General features: G+C 35.6%; 2 protein-coding genes across 3 annotated transcripts in view; both read left to right on the plus strand.

The window, feature by feature from the left end:
- Positions 1–987: 987 nt before the first annotated feature.
- Positions 988–14,848, plus strand: LOC145770961 (E-selectin-like; the record flags this gene model as incomplete). Its single annotated transcript, XM_082582701.1, has 12 exons — positions 988–1,030; positions 1,436–1,621; positions 2,867–2,983; positions 3,286–3,492; positions 3,625–3,747; positions 4,063–4,275; positions 4,935–5,057; positions 8,502–8,684; positions 8,913–9,038; positions 9,357–9,542; positions 13,561–13,686; positions 14,772–14,848. Coding segments are annotated over exons 1-12 (1,710 nt in total), but the record flags the coding sequence as incomplete, so codon positions are not given.
- LOC145769963 (uncharacterized) overlaps positions 14,848–20,533 on the plus strand; it is a 91,025-nt gene continuing 85,339 nt past the window's right edge. The window contains exons 1-3 of one of the 2 annotated variants that reach the window (XM_082581528.1): positions 14,848–14,945; positions 17,522–17,644; positions 18,763–18,942. In XM_082581528.1, the coding sequence (XP_082437654.1) occupies positions 14,876–14,945; positions 17,522–17,644; positions 18,763–18,942 (373 nt within the window). In that variant the 5' untranslated portion in view covers positions 14,848–14,875. Of the gene's footprint in view, positions 14,946–17,521; positions 17,645–18,762; positions 18,943–20,110; positions 20,227–20,533 lie in introns of those variants that run through there. The other variant, XM_082581529.1, reaches the window with a different exon arrangement.

The following is a 20,533-nucleotide window of genomic DNA, read 5'->3' on the forward strand; positions in this document are numbered from 1 at the left end:
TATACTTGTGAATAGCCTATATATGAAAAATTTCCTGAAGAAGCAAAAATTGAATGATACTCTGCAAGGTTCAATTGTGAAGAAATAAACCAAAAAATGTAAGGTTGATTTCTTTTAAGAAAACCGCTGCCGGAAACCTGGAATTACTTCCCACGGTTATTTCTCCGGCCAAGACGCTCCTTTACAAACGTGGGCCATTGGTGAAACAGTGACATATACATGTGACAAAGAATACAAAATCTCCGAAGCGTCAATGAATCCTATTGTATGCGAGATAACTGGTACCTGGTCTCATATTCCACCAATATGTGTTGGTAAGTATTTCTTGTATATTACTACAACACACTTCAAGTATAGGAGCAAAATGTTTGGAACGTCTGGTTAATCTAAAAAAGATAGAGACCAAAATGTAAAGAAATGAAAAAAAAAAAATTGCTGAACCTTAATTTTGTATCTACATTTTGGGCTCATATTTTTGATTAGAGAATTTAAGTACATTGTATTTGGATGAACTAATCGAAGTACGATTTTTGTACCTTCCATTGCATTTTTGTTGTAACTCTTTCGTATTCCCACGCTTTGTTCATGGTTGATCTGTCATCTTTTTCAGACCGAAACGAATGCCTCAGTAGTCCATGTGGAGACAATGCCATATGTCAAAACACGCTTGGAAGTTATGTCTGTCGTTGTCAAGAAAATTATTTCCTTCAAGATGGCTCTTGCATAGGTATGGAGCAGCCGCGAAATTTATCATTGTATACAACAATTTTATTTTAAGAGAAACCCCTTTTTTAATTGATTTGCACATTCAATTCATCGTGAAGCTTTATTATTACGCAGTTTTGTCTCTTTTCAATAAGATTTTTTAAGAGTTTCTACACAAAACTTTATTAAAATAAAGTTTAACGTTGTACTGTGATGTGCACATAACCTTTAAAACTGGTTATTATCCATTTAAAATTTAAATTCCCTTAAATCTGTGTACGAATGTCTTATAAAAGCTCGTTTTTTCGCATGATGCAAGCTCTACGTACTGTATGTCCAGTCGAGTGTCCACACGATATTCGGCCACAAAACTGAGGGAGCACATATATTTGTCCAATTTACCAAAAATTTCCATTAAACGTCACATGAGAAGTTGTCAATCATTTATTAAATCGACGTGACGTTTCATTATTTATTTTCTGTCGTATCTATTCTCGAGCCTTTCTTATTCTAGTGCAATGTACACCATTTTTTCAAATTCCCAAAAGATGGTTGGATAATGTTTGGCTAAAAATGTTTGTAGTCTTCTACTGAATTTTGTATATTTATTATTTAGGCAAATCATGTATGACTGATTCTAAGAAATATCAAGGGCTAAGATTGCGCGAATGATTATCATAACTCATTACCTGTGACATTAAAACAAATTTAAACATATTTTGTTGCACAGAAATAACTTGTGCCCGACCTGAGCTGGATGATACGAAAACCTTCATTGTAGAATCAAACGAAAAATTTCCTGTAAACTTCCTTCTTGACTTCAAGTGTCGAGATGGTTACAGTTTGCATGGTCATAGTTCCACAGTACGGTGCACCGAAATAGGAAGATGGTCTGGATCTACACCTCGATGCTCCAGTCAGTGCTTATTTGATTGACGTAACATTAGAAGATATTATATAGCTGTGCAATTGAAACAAAATAATACTAAGGGAACATTTTTTGAAACTTTATCATGCAAGTGCGCTACCTCGTGTGATTGACGCAATCTTTGTATGGTTTTCTAATCGACTTTATGCCTGCACACAGTGGTAAGTATATGTGAATACTTGTAACTGATCGATCAATATTGTATAGAAATAATGTTGACACAACAAATTTACGCTATTCCAATGATACTGTTTTGTTGGCTGAATCACAAGAAGATCTTCAAGGGATATATTGGACAATACTGAATTGGTGAATGCAAAGGAATTCATTTTCACACGAATTACATGTCTTGTAATGCAAAATTACAAGACATGTAACCGAGTCGTTCATATCAAGCATTGTTGTGGGTTTGACTCCTGTCAGAAGATATTTCATTTTTCTGAATTGGTAAAGAATTTAATATGACAATGAACTCAAAAAGACTAAATTAATGATAATCTAAAATTCACCAGACACTCCAGTACTCTAAATTATAATTGACAATACAAATACACAAAAAGTAAAATGTTTTTTCCTATCTTGGCCATTTAATAACTGAAGATGGGAGGTGTGACCATAAAATTCTAAGACGGATAGAAATTGCAAGAACTACATTTGGATATATGAAAAATGTTTTAATCAATCAAATTTTAAATTTATCAATTCGTGAAAAGATATTAAAATTCTATATCTGATCAACCCTTTTATACAATTCTGAAACTTGGACAGCGTCATAAAAAATGAAGAAACGGATCGATGCCTTCGAGGCCAAAGTTAAAAATTTTATGGAAACAAAAGATTACTACCGATGAAGTATTATCTAAATTCAATTCAAGCAAAATTCTCTTACAAATAGTCAAAAAAAGAAAATTGAAGTATTTCGGACACACAATAAGGCAAAGCTCGTTACAAAGATCGATAAAGAAGGAAAGATAAACGGTAAAAGAAACAAAGGCAAACTATGAATGATTTGGACTACAAACATCACTAATTGGACAATATTAAGTTATGAAATTGCAGTGCGAACAGCTCATGGTCAAGAGCAATGGTGCATTGTATCCAACCTTCAACATGAGGAAGGAACTGAACGATGATGATGAGGAATGTTGACACACTTGTTTAACAGTTAATACAGTCTACTACAGTTTCAAAAACTAAGGATACACTTTTGTAAAAATCTTACATTTGATTTAGATTTCAATGAATGTCGCAATCAACCATGTGGGGCAAATGCAATTTGCATTGACGAGGAAGGCACACATAAGTGTGTTTGTGAGATTGGATACTTCCGGAGAGGTTTAACCTGCACACGTACGTTGTGATTTATTAGTTTACTTGCACATGTTTAGTTAAGCATGATATTATGCATTGCCTGAATTTTGAGACGAGGTTTGTAGCCTACGATTGCAAGAAAAGGCTTTAATTGTAATCATAAATTGATGGATTTCTTTTAGTGTTGTACTCGAATGATCAAACTTTTAGTTTTCTTTTTTTAATAATATTCAACAATAATCAACAATAATTGTCGCTTCGTATCAGTGATATCTAATTGAAATTAACCTTTTTGATGGTGTGGTATTCATTTCAGTATTTAACAACGCTTTTCCATTCAGCTATTCTCTGCCAAGCCAAACCACCACCAGTCAATGGAGCAATCATATCGGTGCAAAAAGATTTCTACTTTGTTGACAATCAAATACACTATGTTTGCAATGCTGGCTACGAACAAGACCCAAAAACACCGCACGGCTACACAACTTGCACACAAGACGACAGTAGTGGAATTGGATATTGGGATAACGACGAACCTAAATGCAATGGTAACGTATTAAGTGTTGACCAAACGTAACTGCTAGGCTTATGCTCTGACAATGCTCCTAAACTTGCAATACAAATTTGTGTCATTTCTTGAGATATTTATTTGAAGAACACATAATATTATTTCCTTGCAGATAAGAATGAGTGTTTGGATGGTACGCACGAATGCCATGGTTTTGCAACGTGTACAAACATTCCAGGATCTTACCGATGTAAATGCAATGATGGATATGTAGGGAATGGATTTCAGTGTCAGAGTAGGTTTTCAGTTGTTCGAAATAATATTTGTTTGTATTTTCATAACAAGCTACTGCTTGTAAAAAGTAGCATTTTGTTCTAAAACTAGTACTTAAATTGTTTTATTATACAAGTTAGTAAACGATGGACTTGCCTGATGATCAGTGTCCCTTGTTAGTGTCAAACGACACTGATTAGTTAGCAATGCCATTGCTTTCCTACCTGGCTAACTTATTTGCTATTCACGAAAAGTGTCTTGTAAACAGAGTATTAGAACTATTAGTTTTCTCTTGTAAAGTGCAATTTCATGTCTAACTTTTTTTGCTGTTGTTTAGGGGTGATTTGCCAAACGTCTGTACCACCGCTCAATGGAATTGGGCCAGAACCGTACCAAGAATACACTCCGGGCCAAATAGTGCAATATCTTTGTAATCGTGGCTACGCACCTTCTGGGCCTACAAATCTTGAATGCACTTCTGATGGCACCTGGGAATCAACAACATTTTCAGTTACTGGACTAACAGCAGCTTCCCCACCAGCGTGTAATGGTATGTTTGCGTTAAAAGTATTGAAAAGCATTAATCGAATTGAACTATGCAGTAGATATACTGATATCATCATACTCAAATACAGCTAACCACCTACTTCTACTTTTATAACTTTTCCAGTCTGACTACCGTATAGTTTTTCGTTATAGGCTACTTCGGTATTGAATTGTTTCTCATTTTCCCGTTTACAACATTCACAACGTGGCATTTGGCATTGAATCGACCTGCGTCTGTCGAAATTGAAATTGATTTTTGCCTTTGTTTGCTTCATGTTGTACTGGTATTAATCTGATAATTTGATGAGATTTGTTTTGCACCAATCGACTACTTGGAAATCATGGCATATTTAGATTAAGTTTCATTATTGCGGTATTTAATTTGAAAACGAAGATGGGACTTTAGCTTTATTTTGAAATATTCTTTTGTGTGGATAGCAATCTTACATTTGTATAACTAGTTTGATTAATTTTATCTAATTATAATAAGTATAAAGTGTTTCCTGTTTGATGAATTTGCTCTGCTGCATTTGTCAATTTCACACATTTTTAAAGTGATTCCGTTGTTGCGCAAGTGTTAGTATTTACAATCGAAGTGTATAAATATGAACTCACTGCTACGATAGAATTGACCAAAGTTCTAACCACAAGTTTTCTTTTAAGATGTTAATGAATGCGATGAGATTGGTAAGTGTGGCCCTAATGCTCGGTGCTTTAACTCAAGAGGAAGCTATCGCTGCATGTGCAATCAAGGCTACAAAATGAACAGCGACGAAAAATGCGAATGTAAGTTTTTCAGTGATTTTATTAGATTTTTAGCGTTGCGTACTTTTGTGTTTTTTTTTTTATTGTGTTTACAGTGATGTTTGCTTGGTTTACTCGCAGAAATATTGAAAAAATGTGCTGTTTTTCACATGATAATATGGTAATTGTCCTCCAGTCCTTTACCTACACAAAATATTTTTAGTGAGTTACTGATATATCGATCAAACACCAATCTTACTTTAAGAAGAAGAAGAAGCAATATTGCACAGTATTTCTAAAAATGACTATGCAACTTAGCTGGATGTTTTTGTTTGATCAGTTATCTGAACCTTATGAACAAGTCATTCCATTATCAATGATAACTTTCTGTATTGAAAATTCGGTACCCGGACATTTTGCCGAAAGACATTTTGCCGAAACCCATTTTGCCGAAAGACATTTTGCCGAAAGGACATTATGCCGAAAGGACTTAATGCCGATTGGACAAATTGCCGAAATTATACAAATGTAGGCCATTATATGTATTATCATAACCTAATAACACATAAATATCATTCACAAACAGATTTTACTTACAAATTATGTGCGACAGCGCGTAAATATCCGACAGAAGTGTTATATGTATCGATATTCTCCACAATGCGTTTTAGTCTATCGTTCACAACCTTATATTTTTATTTGGTGGAGCCAATTGAACGCCAGTTGATAACTGCTCCAGGATTAGTTCGTTGTGCGATTGTTCCTTTATCAACTTTACTGTCAGTCGAGTATCGTGGGGTGTGTGATGGAGACGTTGGTCGAAAGCATGGTGCCATCCTTCGATGGAATTGTTAGTACGAGGAAAATCATCAACAACTCGATCGTGCATATTCCAAAGCGATGGAACGAAGGCAAACAATAGTAGCAAAGTAATTCTATTTCAAAGGCACTGCTTGCATGGTAACGAGATTTTGTGTCACTTTAAAGTAATTTTTTTCCAAATTGTTTCGGCAATTTGTCCATTCGGCAATTAGTCCTTTCGGCAATTTGTCCATTCGGCAATTAGTCCTTTCGGCAATTTGTCCATTCGGCAAAATGTCCTTCGGCATAATGTCCTTTCGGCAAAATGTCTGTGCACGGAAAATTCTGTGACAGTCAGTAAAAGCATCTCTTCATTGTCTACTATTTTCCATTTACTAGGCTATCTTACCATATTCTTTTTGTATAGCTAATTTTGTAGATAATGAGTCAGAGGGTCAAGGTGTCATGGTGAGCTCTAGTAATTTATTCTTGCAGTCAAGCAAATGACAACAAATCGATACAGTAATTACTCAAAAGTAAGAAAAAGAAGCTTGTATTTGTTGCTTGGGAGCAATAAGCTTTTATTTGGAACAAAATGACCTTGGAATAACACCAAGCTCGTATATACCAATGAACTCTTTCATCTTTAGTTCAGATCGACGTTACGAGATGACAACAAATCTTTGCAGTAATCCACGTTTTTTTAATTTACAAATGTAGATACAAACGACCTGTTTTAGCCTGGTGCTGCGGGTTCGCCGTGGTATTAGCGGTTTGCACTAATTTTTGGAACACAGCTCCCTAGTCATGTGCAATGACGAATGGTGTTTGAGTCTATCTTTAGCTTTCACCAAATTATTGCTTGTTTTTTAGCTCTGTTACTGCATTTGCACTTTTAAACGTCTGTAACTTTGTCTTCCTAATCATATTTCAAACAGAAAGTTTTCATTCGACAGTTTACTGCAAAAACTTTCCATTTTTTTCTGTTCAATTTTATCTCGTTTAACGATATTCTTGGAAACCTTCATAGTCATCACTTCTTTGGTTAGCGGGTTGTACAATATTGATGTTCAGTCTTCTGTATCAAATAATTCCCATGCTCGCAGAAGACTAAAAATATCTGGGAAGATTATTCCTTAATTCTGGCAAGTTTCTCACGTACCAATTCATGATCGAATTCTATTTGTCTTAGGTCGCAACGTCTGAATGTTTCCAAAAATTTATCAATAAAGCCAAATTTGACAACTCAGTTGTAATAAATAGTACTTGTTAACAGCATTTTGATTTTAAGTTATACCCACAACCATTCCAGTTACTTTGAGGTTACGGATTTCCTGCTCAATTCCATGGTCTGAAGCAATGTAAATCTAGCAATACCTATAGTAACACAAAAGTTCCCTTGCATCAATTCTTTGCAAAGTTATGAGTGTTCTTATTCGATATTTTGCATTGTGAAAATGTATAGAGAGAGTATCTTGTGTAGTTGAGATGATCATGAGCAAAAAATATGTCACAAAAGGTTCGATTTTTTGTGACATCATCATGTTTAAATGTGAAAAAAATGATTGTATTGTCTTTCAGTGATCCTTGTGACGTCATATTTTGAGGAAACGTTTGAACGTTATAATAAGATCTTGCATGTCTGTTTGCCTTGATAAAACAAGATTTTATCCAGGCCAGCATATCTCGAATGTAGGCAACTCAGTTAGTGATGGACCTTAGCCTCATACTTAGTAGTACTTAGTACTCTCATACATCACGTCATGAAAATTTAAGCCTATCTAACTATATCTCAAGGCAAAGAATTACAATTTGCTCGTTTACAAGATATTTATAATTGCCGCTAACTGCAAACGACCCGTCATCCATGATTATGTCCATATAAAATTGTTCAAACAATATGCAGATGGCATGAATTCATCAGTAAAGTCATAGCTTAGGCTTACATTACGTTTTTCTGTACCATTAATTAACAATTTGGACGCTCTGGGAAAACAAACGCAAATGATGAATGCCAAAAATGAGATGGAGAGACAAGATTGACAAAGAATGTGGAACAACAAACTGGTACATAAAAACACACGATCGACTGGAGAGGTTTTCACTTAGCAGTGGGCTACCACAACCTGAAAATGATGATGATGACACCACACAAATTAATCTTGCGAAGTAGTGGTCTGCTGCTGATTTTGATTTCAAAGGAGCTTGTCAAAAATTATTAAGGTCATGAAATATTCAAGCCTCTAAGTAACTTTGAAAATACAATTTTTCATAATGGTATTCGTAGTGCTGTGTGAGCTTTCATTATGACGTCATCAAAGCCCGAGTTTCAATTATGACGCCATTTTTATGCGAGGACAGACACTCCAATATTGACAAAAAAAAACTTGATGTACAGTATTCATTATCGTTATCTTTAGTAACTTTTTGTCACAAGCAAACAAAATACGTTCGTTTTGATTTGATAGCCTTAATTTTGTTTGGTAGTGTGGTTTGTTCAATGGTGAACAATTTCAACCAATGTAACTTTATAAATAAACTTTTTTATTAAAGTCTGCACAATGTGATAAATCCCGCCGAATCTCTAGGTATCCATAATTATTCACAAGTATAAAATCTTCAATCTTTATAAAGTATCTCATATGAAACCATAACTGATTCTACCTATTGCAACTTGCATTCCAGTAATGACATGCCATGACGTCTCCGCGCCGTCTCACGGCTCGATGCAGACAGACGCGGCACCAGGGTCTTTCAAGTTGCGCAGCAGCGTGATTTTCAGTTGTGATGATGGTTATCGGTTGGACGGATACAATCCCTTGATCTGCCTGGGAGAGAGTTGGTCTTCTGAAGTACCTAAGTGTACAGGTAAAGAACAATTTCAGAATTTATACAGTTTATCTTGAGAAAATTCCGAAACAAACACTTTTATTATCCATGAACTCAATTGAAAAAAGCTTGTTATATAATATCAAATATTGCAGAATCGATCAAATTCTTCCTTTCCTGTAAGTAGGCATAGCGTTTAAATTAACCTGATTTTAATTCAATATCTCTCGCTAATCAAATAAGTGGAGTGTTTTTTGCAAACCATAGATATTGATGAATGTTCGGATATCAGTGGCAGCCATTGCTCGAATAAAGCAACTTGTGTAAATACCGACGGGAGCCGCGTATGCACTTGTTTACCTGGCTACACGGGAGATGGCGTACAGTGTTCAAGTAAGTTTCATAGTCTGCAGTTAGGCCTATACAAGAAGTTATGGATTAAACAAACACCCTCAACCTGCTAGCAAGTTCGTTTCAAAGAAACAATTAAGATTGTGGAGGTAACTTTACTGTTTGATAAGGTGTTAAAATCTTTGAAGAATTCTATTAATTTCTATCTACTATCTACCGGTACATTAGAAAAAAAAAATTGTAAAGATAAGAAATACCAGTTTTTTTTAAGTTTTAAAACATTTGGAAACTTAACATTATCAACGGGCAGAACACAAAGTTTTCTAACATGTAAAAGTATAATTTTTATTTTACATCTAGGTATTTCTTGTCATGGGCCTAATGTGCCTGTCAACGGCAAGCAATCGACCACAAGTGCAACAAACACTTACCCGATCGGTAGCAGCGTAAGATTCCAATGTTCCAGAGGCTTTGAGATGCGTGGAAGTGGAGAAATTACCTGCAGAGATTCGGGGACATGGTCAGAGGACGATTACGATTGTGATGGTTAGTAGGGTGGTTCTTAAAAAGACTTTTTTTAAATTTTGTTAATGCCAGTTTTGTTTAATTTGTTTCATTTGATCAAAAAATATCATATTCAAAATAATTTAAAACAATAGTCATATTTAGAGGTAGACCAAACCTTTTCTTCCGGAGGCTCCAAATCCCTTCATCCATACCTCATGAACCACAACTCCTATACACTTCATTTAATTATCAAGAGATGCAGAATGTATGATTTCCTATCCAAATTTAACCCATTGCTTTTCAACTTTTTTTTACAAGTTAACTGCGAAAAGGGGTGGTGTTATTGAATGCCAGCAGCAGAATCAAGTTCAATCAGCTGTTACGTGTGATCCGTTGGTAATATTTCAACAGAAGTTGCGCTAGTGTGTTGAAAAATCATCTGTCCAAGCTTAAAAAGTCAATATTTTAAAATTTTATATCCTGAACTTAATATTTCAATTTTTGCAAAGGTACCCAAAAACGACAATTTTGCTTTATCTTACCGCCGTTTAGGTACCGCGCTAATCCGATTTCATGCAAAGGTCTGAAGAACAATGAGGTCGATGAACCACAAGAAATGTGTGTGCCAACTCATTGCATTGATAAAGACTTACGACTTGCGAGCAAATCATATTGTGCGCAAGTCAACTTCTAAAATAGTTTCTACCAGAATAATACTTTTATACAAATTAAAAAATAATGCATTTTTTATTTTATATTTTTGTCCTAAACTAATACTTTCCGAAACTCATAACTTCTAGTTTCATGGGACCAAACTTCCCACAAGAAACACCTCGTTTGAAAAGTTGTTTACATCTTCGTTTGTGTATGTTAGGTCTACAATTTGGTTTGAAATTTAATTATTTTTAGTAATAGGCAATTGAAAATAAAGTGTTGAAATTGCGTACCTGAATTTCTTACTTTCAAATCAGTTGCTTTTGGATGATGGATTTTGTCAAGTCGTATCAAAAATATCATGCAAGCTACCTCGTACGTCATTTGGCTTACGGGTGTTTATAAAAATGACTCGTGCATTACATTCACTGAAATACAGCATTTACATCAACAAAGCTAAGTGCGAACATCAGTTTTATTGAAGATTGTGTCAAACAATTTGATGTCAGTCCGCCATGGTCGAAACGACGCAACAGTAAAGCGAGGAACATAAAAAGTGGTAATGATGAGTAATTTCAGAAAACCGTGGTTCGTAAACGCTTCAAAAAAATTGTTGTGAAAACTTTACAGTTAGACGAAAAGCGTTTGTAAAAGAAAACCAACGGTTTACGTATTTATAATGTTTGATATGTTGTTATCGAGTTACAAGTTGTCTTTATTGTCTATTTTTGCGGTTGCCGACCAGCTTGGAGCAGCATGCAAACTAGGCGTTTATGACATGCGCATCATGTTATGGTTCCTCGAAATTTCACGCAAGGTCTTTGTCTTTATCGTGATATTTTCTGTCCTAGACTTGAAATAACCGTGCAGAAAAATCCACACCGCTTTTTCGACTCGGTCTTCATTGAAAATCTTTTTCTTAGTGCAACATGTCAAGTAATGTCTTCCCCTGAGCTGTTACTCAAACTGCAGAGAATTACCTCGACTTTGTACCTTACTGCCTTTGAGTGGTCATTATTGTATGTGTGGAATTATTAGGTGTATGACTAAATTCATGCTAAGGTGGAGCAATTTCTGCTTTTGGGATCTCTATTGTTGTTTGCAATATTTTCTGTTGATAGGTTTACGCAGCATTTGTTAAAGATAAATGAAGATGGCGGAATTGTTCGTCACTTAGGTTTAGCTTTGTCTACATTGTTTATTCATTCTTTGATCCATTAGTCTGTCCCACTTTTGGAACAATTGGATAATTTATATGGCGTGTCTTCACAATAGTCAGCCTCTTGTACATTGGTGCAACGTCTTCAGATGTTGAATCAATGATAAAGAAAGCTGATTTGCTGTTTTTCTTATGTTACGCCTAGCATTTTATTTTGCGCCGCAACAACATACAGTTTACGGCAAAACAAAATTGCAGGACATAACAACAAGTAGGGTAGATAAAGCAGCAATGAGACATGTAGCCTAGTCATCGAATCAGCTGCTCCGTGTAAGATAAGTGGAACCTTTCTCATGATTTTATTGTTTGTCTTTGCAAAATCGCCATTTCTCCAGTTTCTTTCAAAAGTATTTGTGGTGATACATTTCCTCAATTGGAAGTTTTGTCAAAAAAAAAAATGAGAGCATTTCCATAGAATAGGTTTTTCATGTCATTACCCAAAGAAGATATTCTATTGTATTATATCGTTTTTTATTCGTCAGTAGATATTTGCTGGTTTGCTGGTTGCCATATTTGCTCAATAACCACTGTTTTGAATAATTTGTGGCCTGCATACTATTTTGATCGCACATTGCTGTTCTTCATAGAGCTAATAACGCAAAAAACATTTGCTATTATTGCTTTTAATTAAGACCTTTGTGTATACTAGCTTTTCTATTGTATGACAAGAAATAATACGCTATGTGTAATTGAGGTCAAACCAAACAATGGAAAACTAGACGATGCGCCTCTCTGCTTGCGTATCCAGCACATGACTGGAGTTTCCTGGCATATTGCTCCATGTGGTGTAGCCTTCTCAAATCCTTAGAATGATGGCTGGTGATATCATTGAAATACCTCATCTTTCATTTAAATGTCATTCTTTTTATGTAAGAGTGCAGTACCCTTCTTGCAGTTAGGAAATGTTTTTTTTTTCTATGGTGCTTGTAGAGACTTTTGACGCAGTGCAGTTAACGAGATTGACAGAGTGAAGTTTCCGATTGTTGAAGTCTTGTTGCCAGGGAATTATTCTATCCATTAGATGCCGCTAAATGGAGAGCAGTCCTTAGAATGCGTTGCCCAAAAACACTCCCCGAGAGTCGAACCATTATTGGTCCAGGAGCCATGAATTTGATCCCGCTGGAGGGTACTTTACTGAGAAAAATTATAGCTCACTCCAAAAACTCCCAGTAATTATCTGTTATTATTTTTTTTGCATTTGAGAAATAATAAACATGATGATGCCATCTTTGCAATCCGCTACTGTTCCAGTAACATCCTCATTCCTCATAGATAGATGCACATTGCGTATGTAGTGTAAATTGTAGATGTAAAAATTGATGGCTAATAATTTTCATCAAGTTGGCCATGTAGAAAATAATATTTCGATTTGTTGCATTGTCAAATAGATTGAAAATTGCAGCTTTTGATTATCATTTCACATACTTAAATCCGTGTGTTGGAGAAAGGTAGTAGTCAATTACATTAGTGCAATGGATTTATGTTGATATCACCAATTTATTGTAAATATCAGTTTTCCCTCAATTTTGTTGGAAAATGTAGTTTTTGCACCTAACTTAAAATCAAGATTAACTAGAGCTATAAGATATATTAAATTTGGATAGGAAACCATACATTGTGCATCTTTGATACTTAAATGAAGTTTTTGCCAGGTGTGGTTCATGAGATATGGACGTTGAAGTCATTTGGCCCCCAGCAGAAAAATGAGGGGCTTGAGCTATATCTCTAAACATAAATATGTTTTAAAATTGTTTTACATGTGATATTTTTTCACTAAACGAAACTCTTTAACGCCAGTGGGTGGTGCAGCGGATAAGGTGTTTGTTTTTGAATCATGCAATCCTGGTTCTATTCCCGGCTGAAGCTGGTTGTTGAAAAGCGTTGCTCACCTCTGTCCTGGGTGTAGTAAATAGGGTGGGCGTAGTTGCTGAAGAAAAAGGCGGTCGAGAGAAAGGAACTGATCACTCTACTCTTGTTAGTGCCGAAAGCTTAGTATAATGCGAACCATATCTTCTCATCCCCCCGATGTTTGGATTGAAGTATGAGACTAACCTTTACCTTTTATCAACCAAATTTACAAAAAGTGTCTAAGAAGGACTACCCTAATGGTGAGCAATAGCTTTCTTTCACGCTTAGCTCATTTTTGTGTTTTATGATCAAAACTACACAGCATGATATGTTTAGACATAGACGAATGCAATAGTGTGATTGGAAACCCATGTGGTCCGAACACCATTTGCGAGAACATTTTTGGCTCCTTCAGCTGTAGCTGTCTTCCTGGATACCGATCAGCGCCTGTTGGATGCGAGCGTAAGTTTACTTGTCTGAACTATGGTTTTTAAAATATCTTGAAGTGATGTTTCATGATGAATTAACCTTTTATTGAAGAAATTGAAATATGTTGCTGACATTCGGTATTCATTGCTTATCACTGCATATTTGTTAATGAATATTGTTGAATTGAAAACTTCATCAGAGACCTAAAGGAGTTCATAGGAAATATACGACTTACGGTACCTTGAAGAAAAAAGTGTATCGGAAGAAACAAAAGAATCAATCTTTAAAAGCAAGCGAGTGTTGTAGGCCTACATAATTTAGCTCAAAAGCAATAAAGTTTAAAATCGATGACATCCAGTAAACCAGTAAATTGAGCAATGTAAAATTGGACAAATAATTAGGCATGGAAATACACAGTAGCAAAAAGCTTTTACCAACAAAAAAAAATAGACCAAAATGTCTAATGTCTGCACAAGCAAAAATTAGCATCGGCTTGTATACAAAACGCAAGTATGATATAGAATTGGGTGTTTTCAAACAGAAGATAAGTAAATTTTGACACAAATAGCTTTTGTTGCACAGTCTAAACACACATTGCAATCGCATGCATGTTGATACATTAGGCTACTGCTTATTTTTTTACTGTTAGCTTCATTATATTTATTGCTGTCTTGTGGAGCATTGCGTATTTAGCTTTCCTTTCATTGCAAAACACATTATGAAGCAATCATTTTGTTAAAATATGCTTTTAAACAGTTATTGCGTTTCTAATCTAACAATTGCTTGTTTTAAATTGTTTCTTTAGAAAGCATTATTTATGACAATACAAAGTTTGTTAAAAGTTATGTATTCCCTTAAAAATAAATACGTTTGCATGTGAACAGATGGTGCTTGTGATCACTCATAAGTGCACACTGCACAGCAAAACTTTGTTACTCACATGAGTTTCAGCATTTGACTAATTGACTTTTTAGTGCCCTTTGCTTGATTGAATTTTTCATACATTTGGTTTATGCAGATACCTACCTTCGCACCTTGCAGTTTATTTTTTGTTAATTCCAGCTTCATGATAAACAGATTGTATTCATGGTTCAGGTTTGCTTTTTATTTGTATTTAGGCATCGAGTGTCCTCGATTATTTAATCCCGAAAATGGTCAAGTATCGGTGGTCTCATTCGGTCTTGGCGGTGTTGCTACATACAGCTGTTCAACAGGCTTCCGCATGTCTGGAACTGCTGTGCGGACATGCCGGGAAAGTGCCCTTTGGGATGAAACTGCCCCATTCTGTTATGGTAAGAACCATAGTCATATTAGTCAGGAGAGCAGTAGCCTCCCTGTTGTCAAAAAATAAGGCAAAAATCTATATATTACTTGAGCAAAATTCAATGCTGTGGAGCCAGAATCGGAGGGATTTTAATGGGTCCGGTGTCGGAGTCGTTGAAAAAAATGGCGACTCCGATTCCAGCTAGATCGGTAATCTTTTCAAAAGAGAGTTACTTCTCCATATTGCGATCTAAAACTTTTCCAGAAAATATAAATGTTTGTTCTTGTCAGTTTTTATGAAAGTTACTTTTCAATTTCGATCTCGGTAGGAGGTATATTTTTCGCTCGACTCCACAGTCCTTGCAAAAGTTGACAAAGAGCCCTTAAATTATATGTTAAAAAATAAAATTTGCACATAATAAGTACGATGAAATTTTCATTAACACACTAACATTGTGTAAATATTGAAACACTAATTATTGCGTGAGTAACAAGGCTAATACTTATATTCATGTGTTATTTGTTTTGTGCAATGACAAAAATAGCAAAATCTTATATTTTTTGTGCATTTATTTATGATTTGAAAGGCTACAGAAAATGAAATTATCTTGCATCTGAGTAAATATTTTATGAAAACTCTCAAATCAACGTGATGCCCTTGCCCCAAAAGCAATAAAATCCATTTATTTACACAACTGTATAATGTATCATTCCTACAGGGTGACCCAAGGAATTGTGGACTGATTTTCATATTAAATTTAAACACATTTCTCAATTATTGCTATTTATTACTAAATTATTTGTATTTATTACAGATTTTTAATATAATTATTCTTGATTACTAATATTCTATAAATTTTATGGAAAATTAAAGTTACACCTATGGCGTATGCTATGAGATGATTAAAATGAGATATAAAGAGCTATCACCTGCTCAGATTTTCATGGTTTGAAAGGGATTTTGAGTCGTTCTGATGTATACAAGGCGGTAAAAAGGCTCAAAGAGACTGGTAGCTGCTTGCCAAAGGTCAGGAGCACTCCAGAAAGGTCCGTAAAAAGCACATTAGAAAAAAGTTACGACGGAATTCTTGAACGAGCACCAGAAAACTTGCTAAAAAGGCACATGTTAGCTGTTTAGCCATCCAGAGGGTGCTGGTAAGGGATTTTAAGGTCAAGCCCTATAAAATTACCAAACGACAACTTTTTTCTGATGCCACAAAGATGAAGAGGTTTGAAAGATCAAAGATTCTTCTCAATAGGTTCCTTGATGGCACGCAGCCACAACTTCTCTGGACTGATGAGAAACTATTCACTGTTCAAGCCATACACAACAAACAAAATTGATCGGATTTTGGTTAGATTCACTGCCTGTTGAACGTCAAACTTCGTTTAGGAGACAAAAACCAACTTCAGTAATGGTGTGGACAGGGATTACGTCCATATGTCTGAAAACCCCTTTGGTTTTCATCGAGGCTGGTGTCAAAATCAACCAACATGTTTATCTGAAGATGATAAAGGATGAAGTTACTCCTTGTGTGAGAAAAATCACCAGAAATGAAGGAATTGCGCTTCAGCAAGATGGAGCAAACTATCACACAACCAGATTGGTCGGTCCACGACTGGTTCAAAAATACTTTCATGTAGTTTTGACCTATGGCCTCCATCTTCTGCATGAAAAATTGAGTCGACATAAAATGCAGAGTTTGTATTGGCCAGGCATGGTAGCAAGTTTCACAATGACTCTATTTGCAAATATAATATATCAGTAGGCTGCATTGACACTATCTGCTTTGTAAAGCGCTGTGGAGCAACGCATTCTGCGATGGATATACAGCGCTATATAAAAACTAACATTATTATTATTATAAGGCTTGTAGGTTTTTAAGCTCAGGCAATGGCTGTTTTAATATATACTTGGGAAATGTTAATGAAATTGTGCACATTTGGGTTACTTTTTGTTCTTGTACGGTTATGGCGAGTATTGTCGTTTTTTTTTTAAATTCTCATTCATTACATTATTTAAAATTAATATTAAAATTTATATTTATTTCATGACTGCTTCTTTGCATTATTGTGAAATTCTTCATTCGTACCTAGAAAATATTTGTTATTAGATTTAATGTAGAGAAAAACGAATGATCGCTGACTGCCCAATCTAAATGTAGGAATTTAAATGCCTTGATTCAAACTTTTCAGACAGCAATTTGATCTGGTCCGAATCTTTACCAGATCGGGTACAAATCTGACCAGATCTTTACCAGATCTGAGCCAGATAAAGTGGTGTTTGGGTTATGGTCAATTTTATAAAGAAAGGGTTGATAAATTCAAGCTCAACGTTCCATACAGAGCCGCGTAAAAGCATTCATTGGACAAGACTAAGGCTACTCTATTATTACTTGTAGCTTGATTAGACAAGAGAACATTTCATCAATTGACGCTGTTCAATCTATGAAAGTGTTTGGAATCTAAAGAAATGTAGCCTACATGTTTTTTATTAAACATAATTAAATGTTCAAGTAGGCTAATTTTCCTGTTCGTATCTGAAATTATACTGTATGTTGTTGTGATCAAAAGAAATGATTAAATTTTATCCTTTATCTTACAGATCTTGATGAATGCGGAGGGGCTGAAAACGATTGTGATAGAAACGCGAGATGCAGAAACGTTGAAGGTGGATATGAATGTGCCTGTCATGATGGATACAGTGGAGATGGAAAGACATGCACTTGTAAGTATAGTCCTCTGCTGGCTTACCATGCAATCAGCCAAAAATATGTTCTTCTTAAAGGCGGAAGTTTTAGATTAAAACTATTTCAGTTCCACATGAAGTTTGATAAAATGCAGCATTTCTATTGCCTTCAATAATACAAACTCTTGATAACATTACTTTACGGTTAACATAGCAAATCGCAGGCTAAACCGATTCATGATTCAATCTGACTTTATATGTCATTTTGCGTCCGATAATGTTTATTTATTTTAACGTTCTAAAGCAGAGGTGTGCAACCTGAGGCTGCGGGCCAAATGCAGTCCTCTCAGCGACATTATGTGGCCCGAACCAGGCTTTGTTTCTGTCCTGTGTCATGAATACCATGACAAGAAACACATTAATGCAGTAAATTTGTCAAGCTTTCGCACTACCCTAGTAATTCTGTTTTGGGATAATCCTCTGCGTATCAAACCTTTTGTATCCTTATTGGCCGAAGTGCGTTTGACAGAAAGCACCAACTGGTTATCAAATGGAAAAATTACAGCTCGCAAAATAGCAATCACAGAGAGGGACATTACAATTTCACAATCAAAACAGAAATGTCAGTTTCACAACGCCATCAACTCAAACTCTAGTTATGTAGCCCACATTGAAATTGATGCGTTGTTGCTTATAAAAAGAAATTTCAAACTCCAATTTGCTATTTTGTCTCAAACGTCGAATTAATTTGTTGTTTCGTAAACATAGAGCCCATAAATCCCATTAGGAAATATGAATATGATCATATCATTTACTCTTTGATGTCCTAACTTCCATACAATTTTTGTATTATTGCTAATGGTAGTCTTAAAATTGGCATATATTTACACAGTATTTTCAACAAAATTGTATGCTCCCTAAGTTTGTGGGTTGCGAAGATTTACTGTAGAACTATTTTTAGGGTTGCGCCAACAAGTATTCACCGACCTCTGCTATAGTGTAATGTTGATTGTTCAATAAGTGCTCTCAGTGGCGGCCCTTAAAGCCAAAGCAGTTGTCTGGCTGCATCATTCTTACCACAATCAACCTCCGATGCAGCCTACATTTCTGTAACGAATGCTTTTATTTTAATATAAAATTGTATATAATTGTTTCAGTGCTTGACTGTGGTTTACCTGATCAAGTTCCCAACGCCCAAATCATCTTCCAAAGTTCCGGAACATTGAGAGGGAGCAGAATACGCTACGACTGTGCGCCAGGTTACAGTTTCCTGGACAGTATCGATGAAATGACTTGCTTGAAAGAAGGCCGATGGTCCATTACCCCTCGATGTGTTGGTTAGTTGCCAATTAGTGTTTGCTGGAGTGTTACTTTGGTAAAAAAAGGAATTTGTGATTCCAACTGTTTAATGACTTACAGTACTGGACAAATTATTAGCTGTTTTTGAAAAAAAGAGCATTTTTTGTTTTCTTCAATTAAAATCTTCATAAACTAATTGTTATTAAGTGTATATGAAATGATGAAAAAGTATTTCTATACCTTGTTTGACCTTCTTTAGCCGGTAATTTTAGAGTAGCAAACTTTCCAGGCGGCATGCCGCTTTTCAATGTTCCACACAAAATCGTGATTTTTTGTTTCGGCTGAACCCAGACATATATCAGATGTTGTGTCTGATGATTTCATGTGATGCGCCCAATTAGTCGCAGACATGTTTGTCCATCAACTTTGCCTGCGTCCTATACCATTGGATAATCTTTTCATTCTTGCTGGCATCCAACCTGCTGAGCTTCGTCGCGAAGAACTCCCTCTGTTTCTCGGTCGACGGGCATGGGAGCCCAACCATCTTCTTCATTCCAAGATATCTGCTCAGCCAGAGAGTACCCACGTCGACTGAAATCAAAACACCCATTCGTGCCGCCGCTCAACTTTTGATCAACAAAGCTGATGGACAAAACATCTCTGCGGCTGATTGGGTGGACCATATAGAACTCTCAATGGAAGTCAAACAACACCAGACCACCACGAAGATTTAAAAAAAAATTACAACTATTTAGTCCTGTTATATGTTGATTGTTGATGTTTCATAAAAATACTTTTTAGAGTTAGACAATGTGAAAAGTTTAATAACAAGGTCCGTTGTAGGTCATGCTCAGGAGTAGGAATAATGAATCTAAATTAATGATGGTTTCAACTATTGCTTGTGTTGCTAGAAACGTTTGTGATGGCAATCGCCTACTTGTAATTATGAAACAAGCCAAATGTGCATCTATGAATATAAGGTGAAGCTGGTTAATATTTATAGCTGGTAGGGTTATGGATATAAGGTCAAGCTGGCTGTTTTCCACAGGTGTACAAGTGAAACAAATGATGTGAGCCAAAGCTCTCCAATCTCCCTATTTGGTTTGTGGGTAAAAAACAATCGGGAGAATACGATAAGCTTCAAGAAAAAACAGTTCATTTATTAATGGTGGCTTTTCTTGCCTGGAGTGCAATGTCGTGCATTGTGAGGGTATTTAAGAAAAGACAGTCTGAAAGTTCACTTCACAGTATTGGCGCATGGTTTGGTGTCCTTTTGGTAGAGCTTGGTTGTTGCAGCAGAAGCATACCAAAAGCAAGTCAATGTAAGTGGTTAAACTGAAACCAGCAGATAAAATAAACAGTTAGATGAAAAGGGGTTGCGGAGAATCTCAAAATGAGGGCTTGAATCGAAAATGTAAACTAATTTGTTCCAGACAGAAGCCTTTTTTTCAGTTATCATAGCAAAACAAGCTAAATGCAACTTTATTTTTTGAAATTTAGTATTTGGAAATAGGTGTTGGTCAGTTTACGCCTGCTTAATGCAACCAGCTTCACATAAACTGTTTGGATGTATTTCACGCTTTTGCGCATGAACACACATCGCAATGACAAGTTTATCGCATTTTACCG

This window comes from Aplidium turbinatum, chromosome 5 (assembly GCF_918807975.1).
Source record: "Aplidium turbinatum chromosome 5, kaAplTurb1.1, whole genome shotgun sequence".
Lineage (NCBI taxonomy): Eukaryota > Metazoa > Chordata > Ascidiacea > Aplousobranchia > Polyclinidae > Aplidium > Aplidium turbinatum.